The sequence below is a fragment of the Panthera uncia genome, chromosome D1, assembly GCF_023721935.1.
Source record: "Panthera uncia isolate 11264 chromosome D1, Puncia_PCG_1.0, whole genome shotgun sequence".
Classification (NCBI taxonomy): Eukaryota; Metazoa; Chordata; class Mammalia; order Carnivora; family Felidae; genus Panthera; species Panthera uncia.
In genome coordinates this window covers 73,407,238-73,427,836 of record NC_064808.1, presented here as the reverse complement: position 1 = coordinate 73,427,836, position 20,599 = coordinate 73,407,238, and the positions used below count along the sequence as shown (strand labels likewise).

At 46.8% G+C, this 20,599-nt stretch overlaps 1 protein-coding gene across 6 annotated transcripts in view; it reads right to left on the bottom strand.

The window, feature by feature from the left end:
* AMOTL1 (angiomotin like 1) overlaps positions 1 to 20,599 on the bottom strand; it is a 123,841-nt gene that overhangs the window by 83,702 nt on the left and 19,540 nt on the right. Inside the window, exon 1 of one of the 6 annotated variants that reach the window (XM_049653913.1) lies at positions 9,523 to 9,814. The exons of the other annotated variants lie outside the window; for them this stretch is intronic. Within the exon in view, the coding sequence (XP_049509870.1) occupies positions 9,523 to 9,571 (49 nt within the window). The 5' untranslated portion in view covers positions 9,572 to 9,814. Of the gene's footprint in view, positions 1 to 9,522; positions 9,815 to 20,599 lie in introns of those variants that run through there. 6 annotated transcript variants of the gene reach the window in all.

Below are 20,599 nucleotides of genomic sequence, written 5' to 3'. Positions count from 1 at the left end.
TTTCCTTCCACTCTTCTAAGATAAAGGAGCTAAATTGGTGTTACATGCACTCTGCTGTGAATTTAATGCTGTCTCCTAGGTACCGCATCCACTGGTTTCCAAAATTCTGAAAGCACCTTGTCTATTCCTCCTCCTCTTTTATCCCCCATTGTTCAAAAACAAGATCCCAGGCAGGCGATCTTAGGGGCCCTTCTTCCCACATCACCAGTGTGAGCAATCAACCAAACTGCAGCGATAGTTAGAGACTGGTCCCTTGGGAGACAGGGCCTGGCCAGAGAATTTCACACCTACCCCTTTCCCTCAACCCCCAGACAGAGGGAGCTTACTCAGAAGAAACTTGGTGCCCAGAGGCCTTCAGGGTGCAGTTCCTGTCCGGAAGGGAAAGGCCTGTCTCACACCTGCCTTCGGGGGTCACACTAACCAGAGCAGCCCTTATGGCTGAGAAGCAGCAGGTACCTGTGAGATGCCTCCTTCCTCCCTGGCCCAGGGCCACAGGGCACAGCACAGCCCCACCCTAAGGCAAGAAGCACAGGAGCCCGGAAGACAAGATATCTATCATCCTTGTTCTTGCTCTGCCTGTTCTGAGAAGGGTGGAGGAAAGAAGCGAAAGACAGGGTAGATGAGAAGAGGTGCGAAACAACAGAAGCAGGAAGACCTGTTGTGTGGCAAGCACGGGTTCCCGGAGAATGAGTGCCTCACTAGCTGGGGTGTAGATGTGCAAAGGAAGGTGAGGCACGCCAGACGGATTTGGGAAGCCGACCACAGGGACCCGGATGTGAGGCAGGGAAAGGAACCTTACAGTGTACAGAACTTTCAAAAGTTAGGATGATGCAGTGTGGAACGGTATCTGAGCAAGCCCAGACACCGGCGGAGATGAGCAAAGGCCCGCCACACCCCCCCCCTTTCCCCTTGCACTGACAAAGGCTGGTTCAACAGTGGAACAGACCCAAGGCGGAGGAGTCCAGGCTGGCTCGAGATCTCCCCAGGAGAACCTCTCAGTGCTAACTCTGCACTGGCGTTTCTATTTGCTGCTCTCAAGGACCTGGGAGAATCCCAGGAACGGAATCAAGGCCACAAACATCCCTGGGAACAGCCTCCTGTAAGAGCCTGCTAACCTGGTAAACTCTACCTACTCCCGGCATACCCCAAATGCCTCTCTGACCCACCCTCCGAATGAAATGAGCCTCCAGAGATGAGGTTCAGGGGCGCCTGGGTGGCTCAGTTGGTTAAGCATCCAGCTTCAGCTCAGGTCATTATTTGATGGTTCGTGGGTTCAAGCCCTGTATCGGGCTCTGTGCTGACAGCTCAGAGCCTGGAGCCTGCTTCGGATTCTGTGTCTCCCTCTCTACCCCTTGCCCACTCACACTCTGTCTCTCTTTCTCTTTCTCTCAAAAATAAATATTAAAAAAAAAAACAAAACAAAAACAAATATAAGGTTCAGGTTGGCAGAGGGTTTGCCCTGTGGTCTTTTCTCCCATTCAGTCCACGCAGGACTTCAACAGGAAAGTGATTCATTTCAGTCAAAACTGTGTCACCTTCCCGTCCTATGAAGCCCCATAATGTTGCTGTCAATCAAACCGGGACTATCATGTCTCTAACAGCACTGACCAGTGAAACTCACTGCAAGGACAGAAATAGCTGCTGGCATATGAACTGTGCCTAACAGGACTGAGGATTTTTAGTTCATTTACTTTTAATTAACTTTGATCGCCAACATGTGGCTAGTGGTTACTGTGGACAGTGTAGACCCAGAACTCAAAATAAAAATAGACGGGGGTCAGGGGCACCTGGGTGACTCCGTCGGTTAAGGGTCTGGCTCTTGATTTCAGCTCAGCTCATGATCTCGTGGTTCATGGGATGGAGCCCCGCATCAGGCTCCGTGCTAGGCATGGAGCCTGCTTAAGATTTTCTCTCCCTCTCTCTCTCTGCCCTCTCCCTATCCACGCCCCCTCAAAAAAGAAAAAAAACAAAAAACAAGAAACAGACGGGGGACAGGTCACATCTTCCAAGGATGCCAGAAAAAAACAAAAAACAAAAAACAAAAAAAACTTCATGGAATTGTATTTCTCTACCGTGAAGAAGTGCTCTTAACAGTCCAGCATCTGTTCAAGCTGTTTTCCAGCACTGAACCCTTCTTTGGTCATTACCACGTCCACACATCAAGTATCTATTTTGAAGGCCCTCAGAGACCCTACCCCCACCTTCCGTTTACTGCGGGAACCTTCTCCACGAAGGCCCTGCGGATTTCCTGCGGTCTTTACAAGCCCCGCAGCAGCAGTGAAATTCAGCATCAAGAGAAGCAGTTCATCTCCACGTCCAAGGATACTGTCCTGAAGGGCAATCAAGGACGCTCCAAGTAATAAATGAATTCTGAACCATGCTCTACCTTGTATTTAGTCCTTTCGTATGTGTTATCTCACTGAAGCCTCACAGTTACCTTTCGATGGAAGTACTGAGTCAGCACATTCATTTTACAGAGGTTAAGTGACTTAGCCAAGGCAATATGGCTTGTGGATGGTAACAATACACCATAACTTGGAATATCTCCCAAGGACCGAGGAGGATAAAAGACAACAGAGAGAAGGAAAAGTCGGCCTGGAAAGGGGGAAGGCACAGAAGAATGATTAGAGCCGAGCATTTGGTTATGCAGATCAATTCATCACCTTAGAAATCAATCTAGCTCAGTCTCCGTCGTTTAAACATGAACACATGCGGTTCCAAAGAGTTAAGCACCTCAGTCGAGGTCCAATGAAAAGGAGACTATGCTCTAAAATACTGGTTCCCAAAGTGTGGTCCCGGGACCAGCAGGAACAGCATCACCTGGAAACTTGTGAGAAATTCAGATTCTCAGGCCCCTCCAAGAGCTAACTGAAACAAAATTCTTGGGGCGGGGCTCGCAGACTGTTTTGTTCAAACATAGCATCACCTCATCACCCCCATTTCAGAGCCATTGCTCTAGAAGTATATATCTAAGGTCCATTCCATTTCCTCTGGGAAACAAACAACATGGTCATCAAGGGAAAGGAAAGGGAGCTGCCGGGTGTGAAGCATCCTGGTGACATCAGCCCTGACCTAACATACACCTAGGCTAACAGGCACTGTAAACTCCAGCCAGCACACAGACCTCCCGCCACCTCCCGTGGCTGGGGCAGAGAGGAAACTGTTCTTTACTCAAAAGTTTGGGTTTATAGGCAGGAAAAAAAGGTCTATTTTATAGCCAGTACTAGATCGGGCACAGAGTACCCTACCTTCTAACCTCATTCAATAAATAATATTTGGTACATGCCCAACTGTGAAAAGCTAAGTTTCTGTGAGTAAAAACTGGGATTCCAGTTTCTCGGAAAAAGGAGATAGATGAAAATGCACATAACATCATAAAGCCCTGGGTCTATAATAATAATAATAATAATAATAGCAGCAAGTGTTTACTGAATGCTTTCAATTTGCCCAACATGGTATATAGGCACTGTTTCTCCTGCAACTCCAGGAGGCAACTGTTTCCATTTCATCCATGAGGCTTTAACAGGTCAAATGCCCTGAGATTACACAGCAAGGAGGAAGGAGGGTCAGGAAGCAAGCCAGGTCTACTGTTCCTAAACAATCCAAAATACTACCTCCTTTTCCATTTTAACACATTCTAATTTTGAAGCTGTTTAACTTCATTCAGACTCTTTATGTTAGGGAGCTGTCAGTACTGGATCTTTATTATTTTTTTAAGCTGTTATGCCACGTACAGTTCAAAAAAGCCCTCAACCGCCCAGTTTACCCCAAGTCCTTCAGCATGTGCTCAAGAACCAGGGTAACTCACACTGAAGAATTCATGGCAACACAGACATCCAAAAACTGGATCAAAGGCAAGAATCGATTTCATTCCCACCATGCTTGGGCAACGTGCCCAGGAAAGCCCTGACCCCCCGATCAAAGCGAGCCCTCTCAGCTCAGTGCTCCACGGCACAGCATGCTTATCTCCTTTACTGTACATAATACATGGAAATGTCCACACAATGACCGCACTAAGGGGTGAGCTCTTAAGAGTGGGAACATGCCTGATTCAACTGTGTGCTTCTAGAACACTAAATACATAATAAACACCTAAGGGATGGTTTTCAAGAAGGGCAGCAAGACATACACATTCTTAAGAGGGGGTAAAAGTGAACTACAGTTTAAATATACGATATAAAACTATGAAACAAAAAAAGAAAACGTAGGAGAAAATCTTTGGGATGGAGGCCGAGGCAAAATGTTCTTAGATTTGACACCAAAATCACAACCCATAAAAGGAAAAAAAACAAAAACAAAAACATACAATACGTGGGACTTCATCAAAATTAAAAACATTTGCCCTACAAAAGATCCTGTTAAAAAGATAAAAAAGGCAAACTACACACTGGGAAAAAAAATATATATATATATATATGTATATATATATATATATATATATATATATATATATATACGAGCCATATATATGGCAAAGGATTCATATTTAGAATATATGAAGAACTCTCAAAGCTCAACTGTAAAAAAGAAACCAACAACAACAACAAAAAAAAACAATCCAGTTAGAACATGAGCAGACATTTCACCAAAGAGGAGATACAGATGGGAAATAAACACATGAAAAGATGTTCAACATCATTAGCCATTAGGGAATGCAAATTAAAGCCAGGATGAGACTAGAACACTTGTTGGGACAGCTACAATAATAAAACAATGCTGGTGAGGTTGCAGAGAAACCCAATCTCTCCTACGTGGCTGGGGGGAATGTAAAATTGTACAGCCACTCTGGAAAAGTTTGGCAGTTTCTGAGAACACAAAATATACACTTAACCATTCAAAATCCAGAAATCACACTCCTGGGCATTGATCCCGCAGGAAGGAAAACATGTCTGTACAAAACCCGGTGCACACATGTTCATAGCAACTTTTAATTGTAAGAGCCCAAAGCTGGAAACAACCTAAATGTCCTTCAGTAGGTGAACGGTTAAGCGAGCTGTGGTATAACCATACCATGGAATACTACTCAGCAATAAAAGGGAACAGACTCTTGATAATGTGACAGCTTTGAGTGGATCTCAAGGGTGTTCTGTTGAGTGAAAACCCTCATCTCAAAAGGTCATATGCCACATGATTTTATTTAACTTATGTTTTTTTTTTCTTTTTTAGAGAGAAAGGAAGAGAGCACAAGCAGGGGGGAGGAGCAGAGAGAGAGGGAGAGAGTGGGAAAATCCCAAGCAGCCTTCATGCTCAGCGCAGAGCCCAACACGGGGCTCAATCCCATGACCCTGGGCTCATGACATGAGCCAAAATCAAGAGTTGGATACCCAACTGACTAAGCCACCTAGGTGCTCCCCACATGATTTTATTTATGTAACACTCTCAAAATAATAGATAGAGATGGAGAAGAGATTAGTGGTTATTGGGGTTTAGAGATGGGTGCGGGGAGGAGAGAGTGGATGCCACCATGAAGGAGTGGCACAAGGAACATCCTTGAGGTGATGAGATAGTTCTGTATCTTGACCATGATGGTGGTTACCGGAATCTACACGTGTAAAAAAATTGCTTAGAAGGATATATGCACAAACACAAATGTGTGCATGTAAAACCAGTGAAATCTGACGATGCTCTGTGGATTGTACCAATGTCAATTTCCCAGTTCTATTGTACTGCGGTTATGTAAGATGCTACCAATGGAGGAAAATGGGTGAAGAGTACACAGGACCTCTCTACTATTTTTGCAACTTTCCATAAAGCTATAATCATTTCAAAGTTACAAGTTTTTTTTTTAAACAAAGTGAACTACAGGCATTTAACTTAAAAGCAAAACCAAATGAAAGAAAAAGAGGTGTACTGGCCAGTGAGATTCCAAACACAGATTTAAACGCACACAGTAGGACTATGTGACTTCATTTTTTTTTTGAAGTTAAATCCAATTCTCCACAGTCTTAACGGGGATACATTTCCTAACACCTTACAGCTACCTCCCTATCCCCCTCATAAAATAAAGTAAAATAATTTTAAAAAAGGAAAAAAAAAAAAAGCCTGATGTGTGAACCCCTTTGGGAAACCAGGAGTCCTATCCTGTCCTGGAATGAACAGGCCTTGTTTCACAAGAACAGAGGCCAAGGGCCCCACAATTTAGAGAACCCGGCAGGGTGCCAACACACAAGCCCAGGCGTGGCTTCCTTCAGCAAAACTACTGTACTGACCTACCTACAATGGCCAAGATTTAAATTTTGCCTTTCTTCCAAGACAAAACAAAGTCAAACCAACAAAATAAAATTAAAAAAAAAATCACTAAGCAAACAAACAAAAACCTCAACAACCTCAGACTATTTCCAACCAACCTTATAATTAAATATGTCCTCTTGGTTGACCTCCAAAATACCCCTTGCTTTTCAAGTATTCTATTGCCTAGTGAATTCTGGGACACAAGAGCCTACCAAAATTAATGAAAAAATGGGAGGAGAAAAATTATTCAAAACGCTAGAGAATTTCCTGACCAGAGCTGCTTCCGTATGCATTTGAAATGCAGATAGCCACAGGGAGGTTTGGGGGGGGGGGTTGCTACTTGGGGAGAATTTTGCATATCAGAACTACTAACAGGTCTTATGGAGTTAACTTCCTTTTATTTGATTGGCCTGGAAAAGCTTTCAGATTTTTACAATTTTCACTAGCAAGTCCCTTATTTCAGAAGTCATTATTTTTTTAAAAAAATAAAAATAAAAGCCTTACGTGATACAGTACTTTACCATTTTCAAAGCAGCTCCACAAATTACTATGGAGAAAAACAACACTGGTACCTAGGGGCTGCACTTTTCTGCTAAACACTCACCAGCCAGGCTGCCTTCCAATTTCAATTAGTTCGGCCATCTTTCCCCTAGGCCCTGGGTCCGCTCTTCTCCACAGGGGCAGATATCAAAAAAAAAAAAAAAAAAAGAAAGAAAGCATAGTTCTACCCAGAGAAGCCTCCGGACTCACTGGCCAAGGGCAGACACTCTCAAGTCTAATCAGCAGAGTGCCTTCTCATAAAATTACTCACATTTCTGCATTCATGTGCTTTTCTTAACGACAGCACTTTTAAATCTCATTTAAACTGAAAGTCCTCCATTAGCTTCCATGAAAAGATGTATTTTTAAATGCTTTGATCTCCACATGCCCTTCGGTACATTAGTATTCTTCGCTCTCCACCATCAGCACAGAACCTAAAAGACCAAGACTTCTGTGCATTTTAAAAAGAAGAGGGAGGGAGAATAATTATAAGTGCAGCACCTTCTCGCTCTCCTATCCCCTTGCAGGGTTTACCAGGTTTCCTTATTTATCTTGAGAAATGTATCTCACAAAAGCCAAACTATACCCATCCAAAAACTAAACATCCCCCCAGACACCACCAGGGAGAGTGGAGGCATCTCTAAAACCTCTGCTGGACGGCTTCCTCCTCTTCACTGTGGTCAAATCAGTGGTTTCCAACCCTTTACTCCTCTGCAAAACAGCTCAAAATGTATTCAAATATTGTTACCACACAATTCCATAAAGAATGCTCGTAGTAGATGCACTACAATGCTCAGAACCCCATCCTGGGAAATAAATTTCACATTGGTCTAGATTCTTCCAGAACTTGCAATGCAGAGAGCTCCCTTAATCCTTACCCTGGATCTGACATCTACAGAGAGCTACTGGGGTCCAGCAGCCGTGGGCAGTCAGGAATGGGGGGCAGCTAGGAGTGGGGGGGGCAGCCAGGGGGGGGGGGCAGGCAGGGGGGGGGGGGGGGCGGGGAGACGGGGAGGGGGCAGTCAGCAGTGGGGGACAGCCAGCAGTGGTGGGCAGCCAGGGGAAATCTTAAGTCAGTTTGGCAGGGACCGACCCATGTCTGTTCAACATTTCAAGCCTTGACTTTTCACTTCCCGAAAAGGAAGGAAGTTTTTTGGAATAGTAGCTATTAATATTCCTCTATTCTGGTTTTACTCGCTTATGGCAAGTAACGTTATTGTTTGGGGTGTTCCAAAGAGCATCTTTGGGTAACACAACTGACTCTCGCGACCGCCTACCCACGCCGTCACCAAGGACTTGATAGGTAGTACAAAAGCTCGATTCTCCTAACATGCCTCAAAAGAAGGAAATGGGCAACCATGTCCGCACTTTATCAGGGCTGAGCAAAGGAGATGAGGGACCAAGGACACAAAATGTTCCGTCCCAAGAGCAAAGCCTCAGGAGGCCGCACGATCAGGGCGCCCGTCTACTGAAGCCCCAGTCCAGGTAGGTGATCTCGTACACTAGCCGGGCATTTTCCAAAGCACTTGCCATCTGAAGACAGTAAACCAACACCCAAGCCAAAATAGCAAAAAACCTTCAAACAAAAATGGAAAGGGAAAGTCTTGCCAGCCACCAATCAACACACTACAGAGCAGGGCGTGGCGTGGCGCGGCGCGGGAGCTGCGGGTGGGGAGCCGGGATTCTCGGCCTGGGCTCCTAAGGGGGAAACTTGGAAACGTCGCCGCGAGCTCAGTCCTGGAGGCTGAGGCCCTGGAGGTGGGTGCGCGCTGCGTCGTGCGTTCCGCCGCCTGGTCCTCCAGCCCTGCAGCCTACGGAGCAGATTCGGCCCCTGCCCCAGCGCAGGGCGCCCGGCTCCGCTTGGCTGTCATCGGCCGACGTGCCAATCTCCCTCCTGCCACAAATGTCACATTCCAAGAAAAACCAGTTCCACTTGGAAAGTTTAATTTCTCCCCCATGAAACCAGATTCTTTACAAGGCAGCACTAACAGCAAGGGAGAGCTAAGTCTAACTCCCCAGTTTCTGTCGAAGAAACTTGTCTGGGGAGAACAAAGGAGGAGCAGCTAACGCGATCCGAGCCCCGGGGTCTGGGGCGCGACCCCTTCGCCGCCCCCACCCGCCAGAGCCGAGACTTCCCCGCGAGGAGCACGGGTCCCGCCGGGGCGCCGCATCCCGTGGGGCGGGCCCTGGCGCGCGCCTTTGTCTCGCGCAGAGGGTAGCGGCCACCGGCCACCCGCTTCCGCCCCCTCCCTCGGCGGCCGGGGGACCCGCGCGCGGGCGCGTCTCGGAGAGTGCAGCCATATGGCAGCGCCCCTCCGGTAAGGCCAGCCTCGCCTCGGGGGGCGCATCCGCACCCCGGGGCCCCGGCCCGGCGGGCCCACACAACTTCCCGGGCTCGGATGGGGTGCGGGACGGCGCGGCGATCCGGCCCGCCGGCACCGGGGGCCTGCAGGGAGGCTCGGGAACAGAGTTCTGCTTTCTTTCTTTAAAAAAACAAAAACAAACAAACAAAAAAAAAACACAACCATATCTGGGTAAGGGAGAGCAAGATTGCTGTGGCGGACACTCCCGGCCACCGGCGCCCAGTCGGCTGCCCGAGTCGCTGGGGAGCGGGGCCGATCTCAGCCCCGGGGCCCCGAGGAGGAGCCCCGTGCCCGGGGCAGCAAGGGGTGGAGGAGTACCGGTCGGCTGGGTCCCTCGCGTGGGAGACTCGGGGGCGCCCTCCCCGCGCCCGGAGCGGGGACTGGTTACCTTTCACGGCAGACTCACAAGTTCCCCGGCGCAACTTTGCCCTCCACATGAGGCGACCATGGCTAGCTCAGTGGCGCGGCTGGGGAAGGCGGCCGCCGGGCAGCGTGCAGGGCATGGCGTGGGGCAGCGCGGGGAAGCGGCGCCCGACAGTCAGCCCCATTCACACAGGAAGGAGAGAAACGCCAGGGCTTCACCTCCAGCCCCGAAGCCGACAGCCGCTGCTGGGTCCTAGAGCGTCCCGCGCGCTCCGCCGCCGCCCGCGCTCCCCGCTCCCGGCTCCCCGCTCCCCGCGCTCGGGCCGGGGAGGGTCGTCCCGCCCGTCACTGTAACCCTACACTCCACCCCCGCCCCGGCGCCCGGCCGCTGGGCCCTAGAGCCCGTCTGCAGCCGCCCGCCACCCCTCCCGGGCCGGGACGTCGCCCTCTGAAATTGCCCCGAGCTCAAGCTGACGTGTCTCCCTCGGAGTTTAGGAGGGCGACAGCCGCCGTCGCAGCGTTCCCTGCCGCGGTTTAATTAACGTCAGACTCAACAGTTCTCCCTCCTTCGGCTTTCTCTTCCTTCCCACCAGGCCAACTCGGGCAGAAATCGGTTTCCCGGTCTGCTCTCAAAGTCCAGATAGGTTATGTTTAGGATTTTTTTTTTTTTTTTTTCTCCTGAAGTGGAATTTCCAGGTGAAAAGCGGCCACATTCTCTGTGCATTCCCCAGGCCCTGGTGCGTCGATCACGCACTGGGATTGGGCGGCCAGCAGCTACATTCGACTGTGTTGACCGGCAGAAGGGCCAAAAGAGATCTTACAGCCTCAGAAGGTAAATGTGTTGGCAGACTGTACATCCTGTGGTCACAAACCCACAGGCTGTTATCTGCCCCGGTGGAGGCACAGAAAGTAACTCTGGAAAACTGGTGCCGATTCTGCCACACCTCTTAAATCAGGCTGTACTAAGAAATCCTACTCACCCATCCCATTACACTCAGTTATTCTGGGCAGACCTCTGGAGCCTGGATCTGGGGACCTGGAACCACAGGACCATGACATTTCTCCGAAACTCTCAGGGACTAGCTCTGCTACTCTGGAGGTGGGGAGGCCAGGGAATAGAATAGTTGTTGTGGAAGATGTTACCTGGACAGTCAGTGCATAGCACACTTCTTACCTGGCGCGCGTCTCCTCTCTTTGCCCTGTCACTAGACCAGGATTTCTTCCGGGATTCCTGCCTGGACTGTGGGAATCACCCAATTAGTCTGGAGCAGCCCTACTCTTCCAGTCAATTCTGGTGGATTATATATCCTGATTCCAGACTATTCTTCTGATTCCTCTGATGGCTCACTAACCTCTACTTTCAAGATAAAACCCAAATGCAGTAGGTTAACAATCATTTACCAAATACCTACTTCGTTTAAAGTCAGCTATCCCAGGACTTGATAGCACATAAATGAAACAAAAAGAAACAAGAGCTAACTGGCCTTTTAAGGATTTATTTAGATAAGATACGCAACCAGAAAACCGGAAAGCGCTGGAGAAACCTGAAAAGTGTGGAGAAAACGGACTACGTGCAGGAGAAAGGAGAGCCTTGAAGGGTGGTGGGTTTCAGACAGAGGTAGCATGTGTAGGAATTTAGTATAGTCTGAGGAAGAGATAGTAGATGGAAAAGGGAGGGAAAGAAGGAAGGAAGCTAACACTAATCGCCCCCATTAGATAACACACTATACCCTAGGAGGCAGCAAAATTCAATAGTTATAAGCATCCACTGGAGCAAAACAGATATGGGTTGAGTTATAGCTCACCTGCTTGCTGTGTGACCTTGGGCAAGTCATTTACTTCACAAACTTCAGTTTCATTTGCAAGGCAATAGAAATAGCCATCGCACGGTGGCAGTAAGGATGGAATGAAGTAACAAATGTAAACTACTTAGCATAATGCATAGAAGTGCTGAACATATACTTGCTGTTATTAATTCCAGCAACCCTTCGATAGCCCTGTGAAATAGGGAGCCAATCTGGGAAATGGTTACAGGAATCAATGACATGTGAAGCTGGACCAAAGGGGATGGAAAGGAAGAGAGAGATACCATGTAGATACCAAGTCTTTGAAGATTCCAAATACAAGGAAGATACCAAATCTTTGAAGCAAGATTTTACTTTTTCCAGTGACTAGATAGGAGGAAGAACAAAGTAAGCAAGTTAACCCAGGTTTTGAGCCTGGGTCATAGGAAGAATGGCCAATGGGTCATTGGACGAATGCTGGGAGAAGCCGAGTTAGGAGGGGGGACTGGTTTGAGAAAGATGTTCAAACACTTACTGTCCTCTGGGCAAGAGGAAATATGGAACAAGAAACTGGGGAAGAAGCGGAGAACAGAGGTGTAGAGAAAAACAGAAATGAAGCTATGAAGATCGGTTTACTTGGACAATGTCCAGGGCAAAAAATAGGGAAAGGAGGAGGAAGAAGAGGAAAGGCTGGACAAGTAGAAGCGTGGGAAGGTTGGAAGGCATGGAAGCCAGAGGAAGTTGTGAGATGGCCCCTCTATCAAGGGCTACAGATTCCCAGACTTCCCATGGAATGGCAGGCCACCACTTGTGGGCTCAACAATCTGCTGACTGGAGTGACTGGACCCAGCCTGGGCTCTTCAAATTGATACCAAGTAATAATACCAGGGTCAAATGCATGGCAGGCCAATTTGTCCCCTCCATGCACCTTAATTTCCTCAACGATTAATAATCGCCACATCAAATACAAAAAATGAATAATCTTCCATATCAAATATGAAAAACATAGACATAGCTGAATCTGTTGTTCAGGAACTAAGCCCAGAGAAAAAGACTTAAATTTGACTAGCAAGAGGTCGTCAATAACATTTTACACTAGATTTGGCTGCAGATTCCTACATGTGGTTGGGAGCAAATAGAAACAAGGTATATCGACAACAAAACCTGAAGAAAAAACTGAAAGCAGCTTTACTTGCAGTAAGGTTGCAAACCAGGAGGCGTCTGTATTTTCTTTGGATCTGTATACCCACTTAAAGGTCAGCGTTCTTTCTAAAGTGACCCAGTTGTCTTTTACTCACTCCTAGGAAAGTTAAGAAGGCGATGGAACAATTTCAGCACTCTTAGGGACAACTCAAAGGACAGTCTTTAACTCCAAACAGGGCACGTACTGGGATGTTCCAGACCAGTACAGAGACTGCCAGAAGAATGAGGTGACAGAGGCATCCAGGGAGAGGAGAATAAACACGGTCTTTAGAGTGAGTCCCGAGTTCTAGTCCTGTGTCCACCTATTTCCAGCTAGGGAGAGTAACATAATATGAGCCTCAGCTTCCTCCTCTGTAAAATGGGAATAATTACACTTCCCTCATTGGCTGATTATGAGGATTAAATTAGGTAATACATGGGGGCGCCTGGGTGGCTCAGTCAGTTAGGCGTCCGACTTTGGCCCAGGTCATGATCCTGCATTTCGTGGGTTCAAGCCCCACGTCAGGCTCTGTGCTGACATCTCAGAGCCTGGAGCCTGCTTCAGATTCCGTGTCTCCCTCTCTCTCTGCCCCTCCCCTGCTTGCACTCTGTCTCTCTGCCTCCCAAGAAATAAATAAATACTAAAAAATATATATATTTTTTAAATAAATTAGGTAATACATGTCAAGGGCTGGACACACAATAGAAATTCAGGAAAAGAAACCCTTCTTCTTTTCCTCCAGTGATTTGAAATGCCAAGGAATTGAAATTCTCTATTAAAATGCAAACCTCCATTCCCCTCACGCTTCTTCTCTGCACCCTCCAAACACCCTTTAAAGTCCTTATCAACTACCACGTTGGCTAGGATGTGCCCCACAAATGGTCCTGAGCTTACTTGCAGGGAAACAACAGACGGCAAAAGGAGAGTGGTCATGACCACAAAAGAGACCGCTACTGCACAGCATCCCCTACAACAGATGACGCTACATTCCACAGTTCTCAATCAGTGCCTGGTGAGTGCACAAACCAATGGCTGAATGTAGCCAGGCTGTCCTTAGCAAAATGCTTGTTTTGCTTGCAGAACATGTAAGGACATTTTTTAAGCCCAAGTTCTGTAGTACTTCCCAAGGTGTGACTTATAAACCAGAGATGTATACATTTAAATTTCTGATGCCCCCCACCTCCAAATTCTAGAGATTCAGGATCTCCAAGGGTGACGTCCTAGAATTCACTCTAATGCCCGGCACACTGAAGTTTGAGGGCCATGAACAATGGTCTCCGACTGGCTCCTTGGGGTCATGGTACTCTCATGGTTCTCCTTCAGAAGCATGCACCACTACATCAGAGCTTAGTATGATAAAGGTAAAGGATGATGGGTGACATATTAGGGGATAAAAGTAAAGCATTATGGGAGCACAATGGAGTGACTTGATTCTGTACAGTAGGCAAAGGGTGGGTTCGGAGAAATCCAAGTGCTGAGAACGAGGACACTACTAACATAGTTATGGACACAGGAAAGGAAAGCACACACTGTCGTGCTTCCCAGCACCTTTCCTTTGAACCTCTTCCTCTTTTCATAAACATAAATGGTCATGCCCCCACCCCCAGATATGATAATCGCCATATTATCGCCAGGCAAGAGGATTTCTTCCAAGCTTTTCTTTCAGTTCTCTGTTTTACGAAGACAATAGTTGTAATTTTTTCCCCTGCTTGTTTCCAAATATAAAATCATGTTCTCGAATAAGCTTTTTCACATGGCACAGGCTTCCTCCAGAGAATCTGACACTTGCCCTGCCCCCATCTTGCAAACTGTTGGCAGGAACAAAATAAGGAGACTGTTGGGAGGGCCTCAAGTAGAGGGGCAGAGGAATATTGTGTGCAGACAGGGAGGGGTCAAGGGATGAGCCCCTGCCAGGCCAGACTGACGAAGAATGGAAGAGCGAAGAACAAAGAAATGAAGATACACAAGCTGAAGCACCTCTGAAGTTCTGGGAATACCAGGTGCCTTAGAGATGAGGGAACGGCTCCTCGGAGAAACTCAACGTTATGTAACAGAACAGGTCATTTGGAAGCCCTGCTCCATTTGAAGCTTACCCAAGGACTCTGCTGATGATGAAAAAATTTCCCTACAAACATTTATTAAGTACCTACTAAGGGCCAGGCTCTGTACTGCCATCCTACCTGGGCGTTAGGCTCGTTTAGTAAGTTACAGATCTGAGGCCTGTCTGGATGCTTTTAGCTTCACCACCCATAATGACACCAGTCTCTTCTTGCCCGTGGCTTTCTCCTGTGAGTATATTAGTGAGTATGCGCTAAATACATAATTTGATCCATATAAAACACAACAAGCATGTCCAGGGAAAATGCACTTACACGAAATAGCTAAGGAGGAAGAATGGAGACAATGGCCTCAAACAAACCTGGGGTCAGATCCTGACTCACTAGCTAAGAATTCTTTATAAAGAGGCTGGCAAGTAGCAGGTATTTAATGAATAGTAATCATTTTAATTATTAATCGCTACGCTTAGTATAGAAATCTTAGGAGTATGAAGGCTCATACTTTTTGGTTGGTTGGGGTTTTTTCCAGGGTTTCTCAGGGGCAGTGCTACCGACATTTTGGACCCAATAAGTCTTTGTTGTTAAAGGCTGTTCTGGGCATTGTAGGGTGTTTCTAGCAGCATCCCTGGCCTCTGCTCTGCAGATGCCAGGAGCAACCACACCTCCCCCCAGGTGGTGGCAGCTAATAATGTCTCCACTCATTGCCAAAAGTCTCCTGTGGGGTAAAATTGCCCCCAGTTAAGAAACCACTGAATGAGTTGAGTAACTAATGGTGTCCAGTTTTCAGGCTCCCAAGCTTCTAACCATATCGATCATACTGTTGAATTGTTGGGGGAATCCAACTTCAGACGAATAGGAGGCAGCCTCAGTTCTGTTCATCCAATGAACATATCATAATATGGCAATTTCTTCCTTTTCCTCTTTTCATGAACAAGAAACTAGTTATGTTTTTCTCTATTTCCAATGATGATGTAGACACATTTGGGATGTTCCCCCCTAAAACTGGAATCATACTGAGTTTCTAAAACGACAGCAACATAAAATCACTAGTAAAAACAAGGATTGTGAGAGTAACTAGAGATAACTTAGGTCAGAATGTCTGTCTTCCAGATGGTATGTAGTCACCATTCTGAAAAGGATGTTTGGGTGTTTTATTCTGCAAACATGTCCTTAGCTACAAACGACAGTGAGAAGGATGGTGCCTCCACAACCCATACAGTAGTTCTGGTTCTTTTCCTTCTAGAATATGCACTCAAGATAGCATGCCTTTTACTTTAAATGCCAAAGACAGAGAAGTATGGATGCTCTCACCATTCCTAATGGCTTCAGCCATTCTGGGTGGTTCAATTTAGGAGACAAATATCATTCTACAGCATGAAATCAGACTTGGCGGAAAGTTAAAACTCACATCTTTTTTTAAGTTTATTTATTTTTGAGACAGAGAGAGAGAGACAGAGAGAGCATAAGCAGGGGAAGGGCAGAGAGAGAGTGAGAGATTGAGAGAGAATCCCAAGCAGGCTCCTTGCTGTCAGTGCAGAACCTAACACAGGGCTGAATCCCCCGAACCGTGAGATCACGACCTGAGCTGAGATCAAGAGCTGGACGCTCAGCCAACTGAGCCACCCAGGTGCCCCTAAAATTCACATCTTACCTGATAAGTTATCCATCCAGAAATCAGAGAGTATTTTGTGTGTGTCCGCGATAAAGCCAGTATCACACTAAGCAGAACAGAGTCTTTAGAAAAGTTGAAGGTAGAAAGGGAAATAATTAGAAATAACTAGAAACAATTAACACCTTAACAGAAGGACCAACTGAAAGGATTAACTGAAATCGCACGAGCGTTTGACAGAAGGCCAAGCCACTGAGAGCTGCTATGGTGCGTTCATTCGTTTGTTCATTCAAAACCTATTGTTGATCGCATTGACTAATAAGCCACACTCTGCTGGGTGCGTGAAGACTGCGGTATGGGCTCTGTCCTACTAACGTGTATACAAATACATCTGTACTTACACACTGGTCTATGTGTGATGAAGAATGGGAGTGGGGCACAGTAACAGAGGCTAGCGAGGGAGAAGGTGGCTACTTAGAGGGCTGGAAAGGGAAGGCATCTCCAAGGTGGTGGCAGAAGAGGCAGGGAGCGCCCCGGCTGGGAAAACAGCACCTGCAAACATTCGGAAGCGGAAGCGGAGAAGAGCTCAGTGAGAGGGAAGGACGGGAAGGAGACAAAGGGAGGAGAGGGCCTGTAGGGACGGGCCCTGGAAGAGTTCCATAGGAATGTCACCAGTCTCCCTCACCCAGTGTCTGCGAAGAGTACCTTGCTCTTCAACCTTTAGGACATAAGGTATGTACAATATGAGTTTCAGCTTAAGTGGGAGAGAGACAAGGAACATCAGAAAATGAACAACTTGGGACAAACAATAAGGAAAAAAACAAATGGAAATAACCTGAAAGTGAAATCCACGGTCTGTGTATTTGGTCACAGTATCTGCACGAGAGGTGCCGTCTCTCCAGAGGCTTCGATTGAATCCCGCTGAAAACGGGGACAGACCCAGGATCCTCAGTGCCAGCAGGGCAGTGGATCTGAACTTTTAGCTGCATCATAATCACCTGAAGAGCTTGTTAAAACAGACTGCTGGGTCCCACCCCGCATATTCTGATTCAGTAGGTCAGGGTGGGCCCAAGAATTGCATTTCTAACAAGTTCCCAGATGATGCTGATGCTGCTGGTCTGTGGACCACACTTTGAGAGCCACTGGTCTCAGACCTTTGGGGCCCCATGTCTCTATGCGCTCCGAATCCCAGCCTAAATGAGGGAACAGGCCTCTTGCCTGTTGTAAAAGAACGATCAAAACCCAGCGTTCTGTCTTGAACTAAAATTACTTGACTTCATGAAAGTTCAGTGTTTCTTCTTTTAATGAGTAGTAATTACAATAGCATCCACTTCAAAGTGCTATGAGAAATCCATGAGTCAGTTGCATGTAAACTGAAAAACTCTCAGCCCCGTGCCTAGCAAGCGGCACATACTCCGTAATTCTTAGCTTGTTATTACTAACCCGTCATCCATTTTCTTTCAAAATACGGTCATTTGAAGAGGAGATTTCATTTTTGTTGTGCTAGACACACAGTTTCTTTTCATTTACGTTTCTTGAGTTTGGGAATATTTCATTGGTAGATCCAGGAAATCTTAAGATCCAGGGCATCTTAATTGCAGCCCCCTCTGCCACAATTAGGGAAAATACCTCCAGATTACAGACCAAATGAAAAAAAATGGGCTAGAGTCGGTATTTTAGGTAAATTACGAATATTCAGTAAGTATACACACAATGAGTATTGATGAATGGAGTGATCGTAACGTGGATGGGAGGTTGAGGTCAAGGGGTCTGCACTGCTCAGGCTGTATGTGAGGCCATGCACCTCGCTGCCCTTCAAAGCCAGGTTACAGTGAAACCTTCCGCCACTAGAAAGCACTCAGCAGATGTCGCACAGGATGGAATGGAGAAGCCAGAGAGTATTCAGGACATTACCTTGCGTGGAGAATATTAAGGTACAAACATTTGTATGTGTGAGTCTAAATGTAAAATGTATCCTGATACTGGGTCACAGTAGGAAAAAACGTTGAAAACTCTAGACGACAAAACACAGACCACTAGGTGCAAGAGGCAGAAAATCAGGTTTTGCTCCCTCCAAGGAAGCTGTTAGCATAATGCTCACCACAAAGCAAAAGAAACCAGATTTTCTCAGGTGGTGGGACCCCCACACCTATATCACCCCTCTGGCGATGATCTAACACAGGCTGAGTGACGATGCATTACAGAAGGAGGGCCCTGGGTCTTACTCCTGTGTGGACACTAAGATCTGCTGACTCTCCAAAAGGGAATGAGATCGGACCTGAGCTTCTGTTACAAGAGAGAATGGCGAACATCAAAACCTTAACACCCAGACTGCAGACGCCATCCAGCCTCTCTAGGAGAAGGAGTTGCTCTGTGTTGATATATTACACAGACGGAGCACGCATCCAGTCCCTGAAGTTGTTTAGGTTTTCTACTGTAGGATTAATTTCCAAAACATCCTTTTCTAATTGAGGTGATAAAACAACTCAGACATCAGCAATCAGGCCTCATTGATGGAAGCCCCTAAGTGGAGTCCCATGGGGATTGAGTACCTGGTGATAGGAGCTGAGCTGTGTTTTATCACACCTCCTACCAGAGCAAGCTAAAATCCAATGCAAAGAACAGAGTGTCCCCAGACGCTGCTCCCACACCTAGAGCTGCCAGATAAAACACGTGACACCAGTCGGATTTGAACCTCAGGAAAGCAGCAGAATTTGTCCAGTATAGTATGTCTCAAATATTGCAGAGGACACGCATATACTTTTAAAATCATATTCTGTTTACCTAAAATTAAATGTAAGTGGGGATCTTATGTTCTTGTTTGCTAATTCTGACAAATCCCTACCTACCCTGGGTTATGTCTCTGTATCTGCCTTAGAGGATTCTTCAGTCTCTCATTTGGTAAACAGTGCAGATGTCGGCACCAAGGAGGTGATGGTGGTAAAAAGCAATAATGATGCGAAGAATCACAAAAGGAGTGAAATTCACATGAACCTGGTGTTAGCTGAGCCCCACAGAGCCAAACGTAAGAGCCTTTTGAGAGCGGGACAGACTCCATGAGGCATCAGGACATGCACACATTTGCGGAAGGAGTGGATGGGGTTCCAGTCCTACTCTGTAGAGTGTCCACGCTAAACCTCAGGCTGGGATGAGGGAGAAGATTCAGCTTCGTTCATCCGCTGTCTGTTACCCAGCACTCTGGAACGCGATCCCTACAGGAGGAGCGGACTGTGGCTGGCTCGTTATTCTAAGGCAGATGTGACGCTGTTCATGCCCGGTACCATTGCTCTAGGAGATCCTGCTGTGAAGAACGGATCTCTTCCAGGAAGCCTGGTTGGCCTCCCCTCAACCCCCATGACTGAGTCAGATTCCTCTTCCCCAGGGTCCCATGCTCTCCTTGTGTACTTCCCTTTTCCTACTTACCGTAATAATAATAATTACAACCACACACAGAGTGCCGACTATGTGCTAAGTACTTTGCATACACTATCTTATTTAATCCCTCCCAATTAGCCTATGAAGCCGGTATTTTGCACTCCCATGTCACAGATGAGTAAACTGAGGCCTAGAGAATGTAGATAACCTGCTCAAGCTCCCCAGTCAGTAAGTACCCATGGGCTTGGAGGAGCCAGAACTCCACACTGTGAATTTTCTGTTAATTGGGTTTTCTTCCCCACTTAGATCATCACTTCTTTGAGGGAAGGATTGTGTCATTTCCCCCTCGTGTCCCCAGGCGTAGCCTGCAGTGTGTAGCAAGTTGTAGGCAGTATTATAAACCAGGGAAGCCCGTATGTTTACAGTCAGATAGACCGAGGTGCAAATCACAGTTCTGCCGTGGATCTGCCACTGAGAATCAGAAGTCTGGGATCTTATAGCTTACTCTGGGATTGAAGGCAGTGGGTAAGAACCTTAGCAGTAAACAACAGAGCTGGACTCAAGCTCTGGTTTCTACCACTCACCAGGTGTGATTTGACAAGTTATTGAACTTGTCTAAGCTTCTGTTCCCTATCTGTTAAAGGAGGGAAATAATAGTACCTGCCTCTCAGGATTGTTTTAAGATGGCTGACACAAATGTCTTAGCAAGATACCTAATACATTGAAAGCACTCAACAGACATCAGCTCCCTTTAATATAGTGCAGTTTTAAAAAATGTGTACTTATTTTGAGGGAGAAGAGAGAGAGTGTGCAGGCATGAGTGCACATGCAAGTGGGGGAAGGGCAGAGAGAGAATCCCAAGCAGACTGCACTCTATCCACACAGAGCCCCATGCGGGACTCGATCTCATGAACCATGAGATCAGGGCCTGATCATGAGTCAATGCCTAACTGACTGAGTCACTGAGTCAGGAGACCCTATTATAGTGCATTTAAAGCTGCCATTTGAACCGGAGTAAATAAATTTTGGTTAACCCCTAGCATAAGTGTTGCACATTTTAGATATAGTTTTTATTCAGGAGATCCGAACTTGGG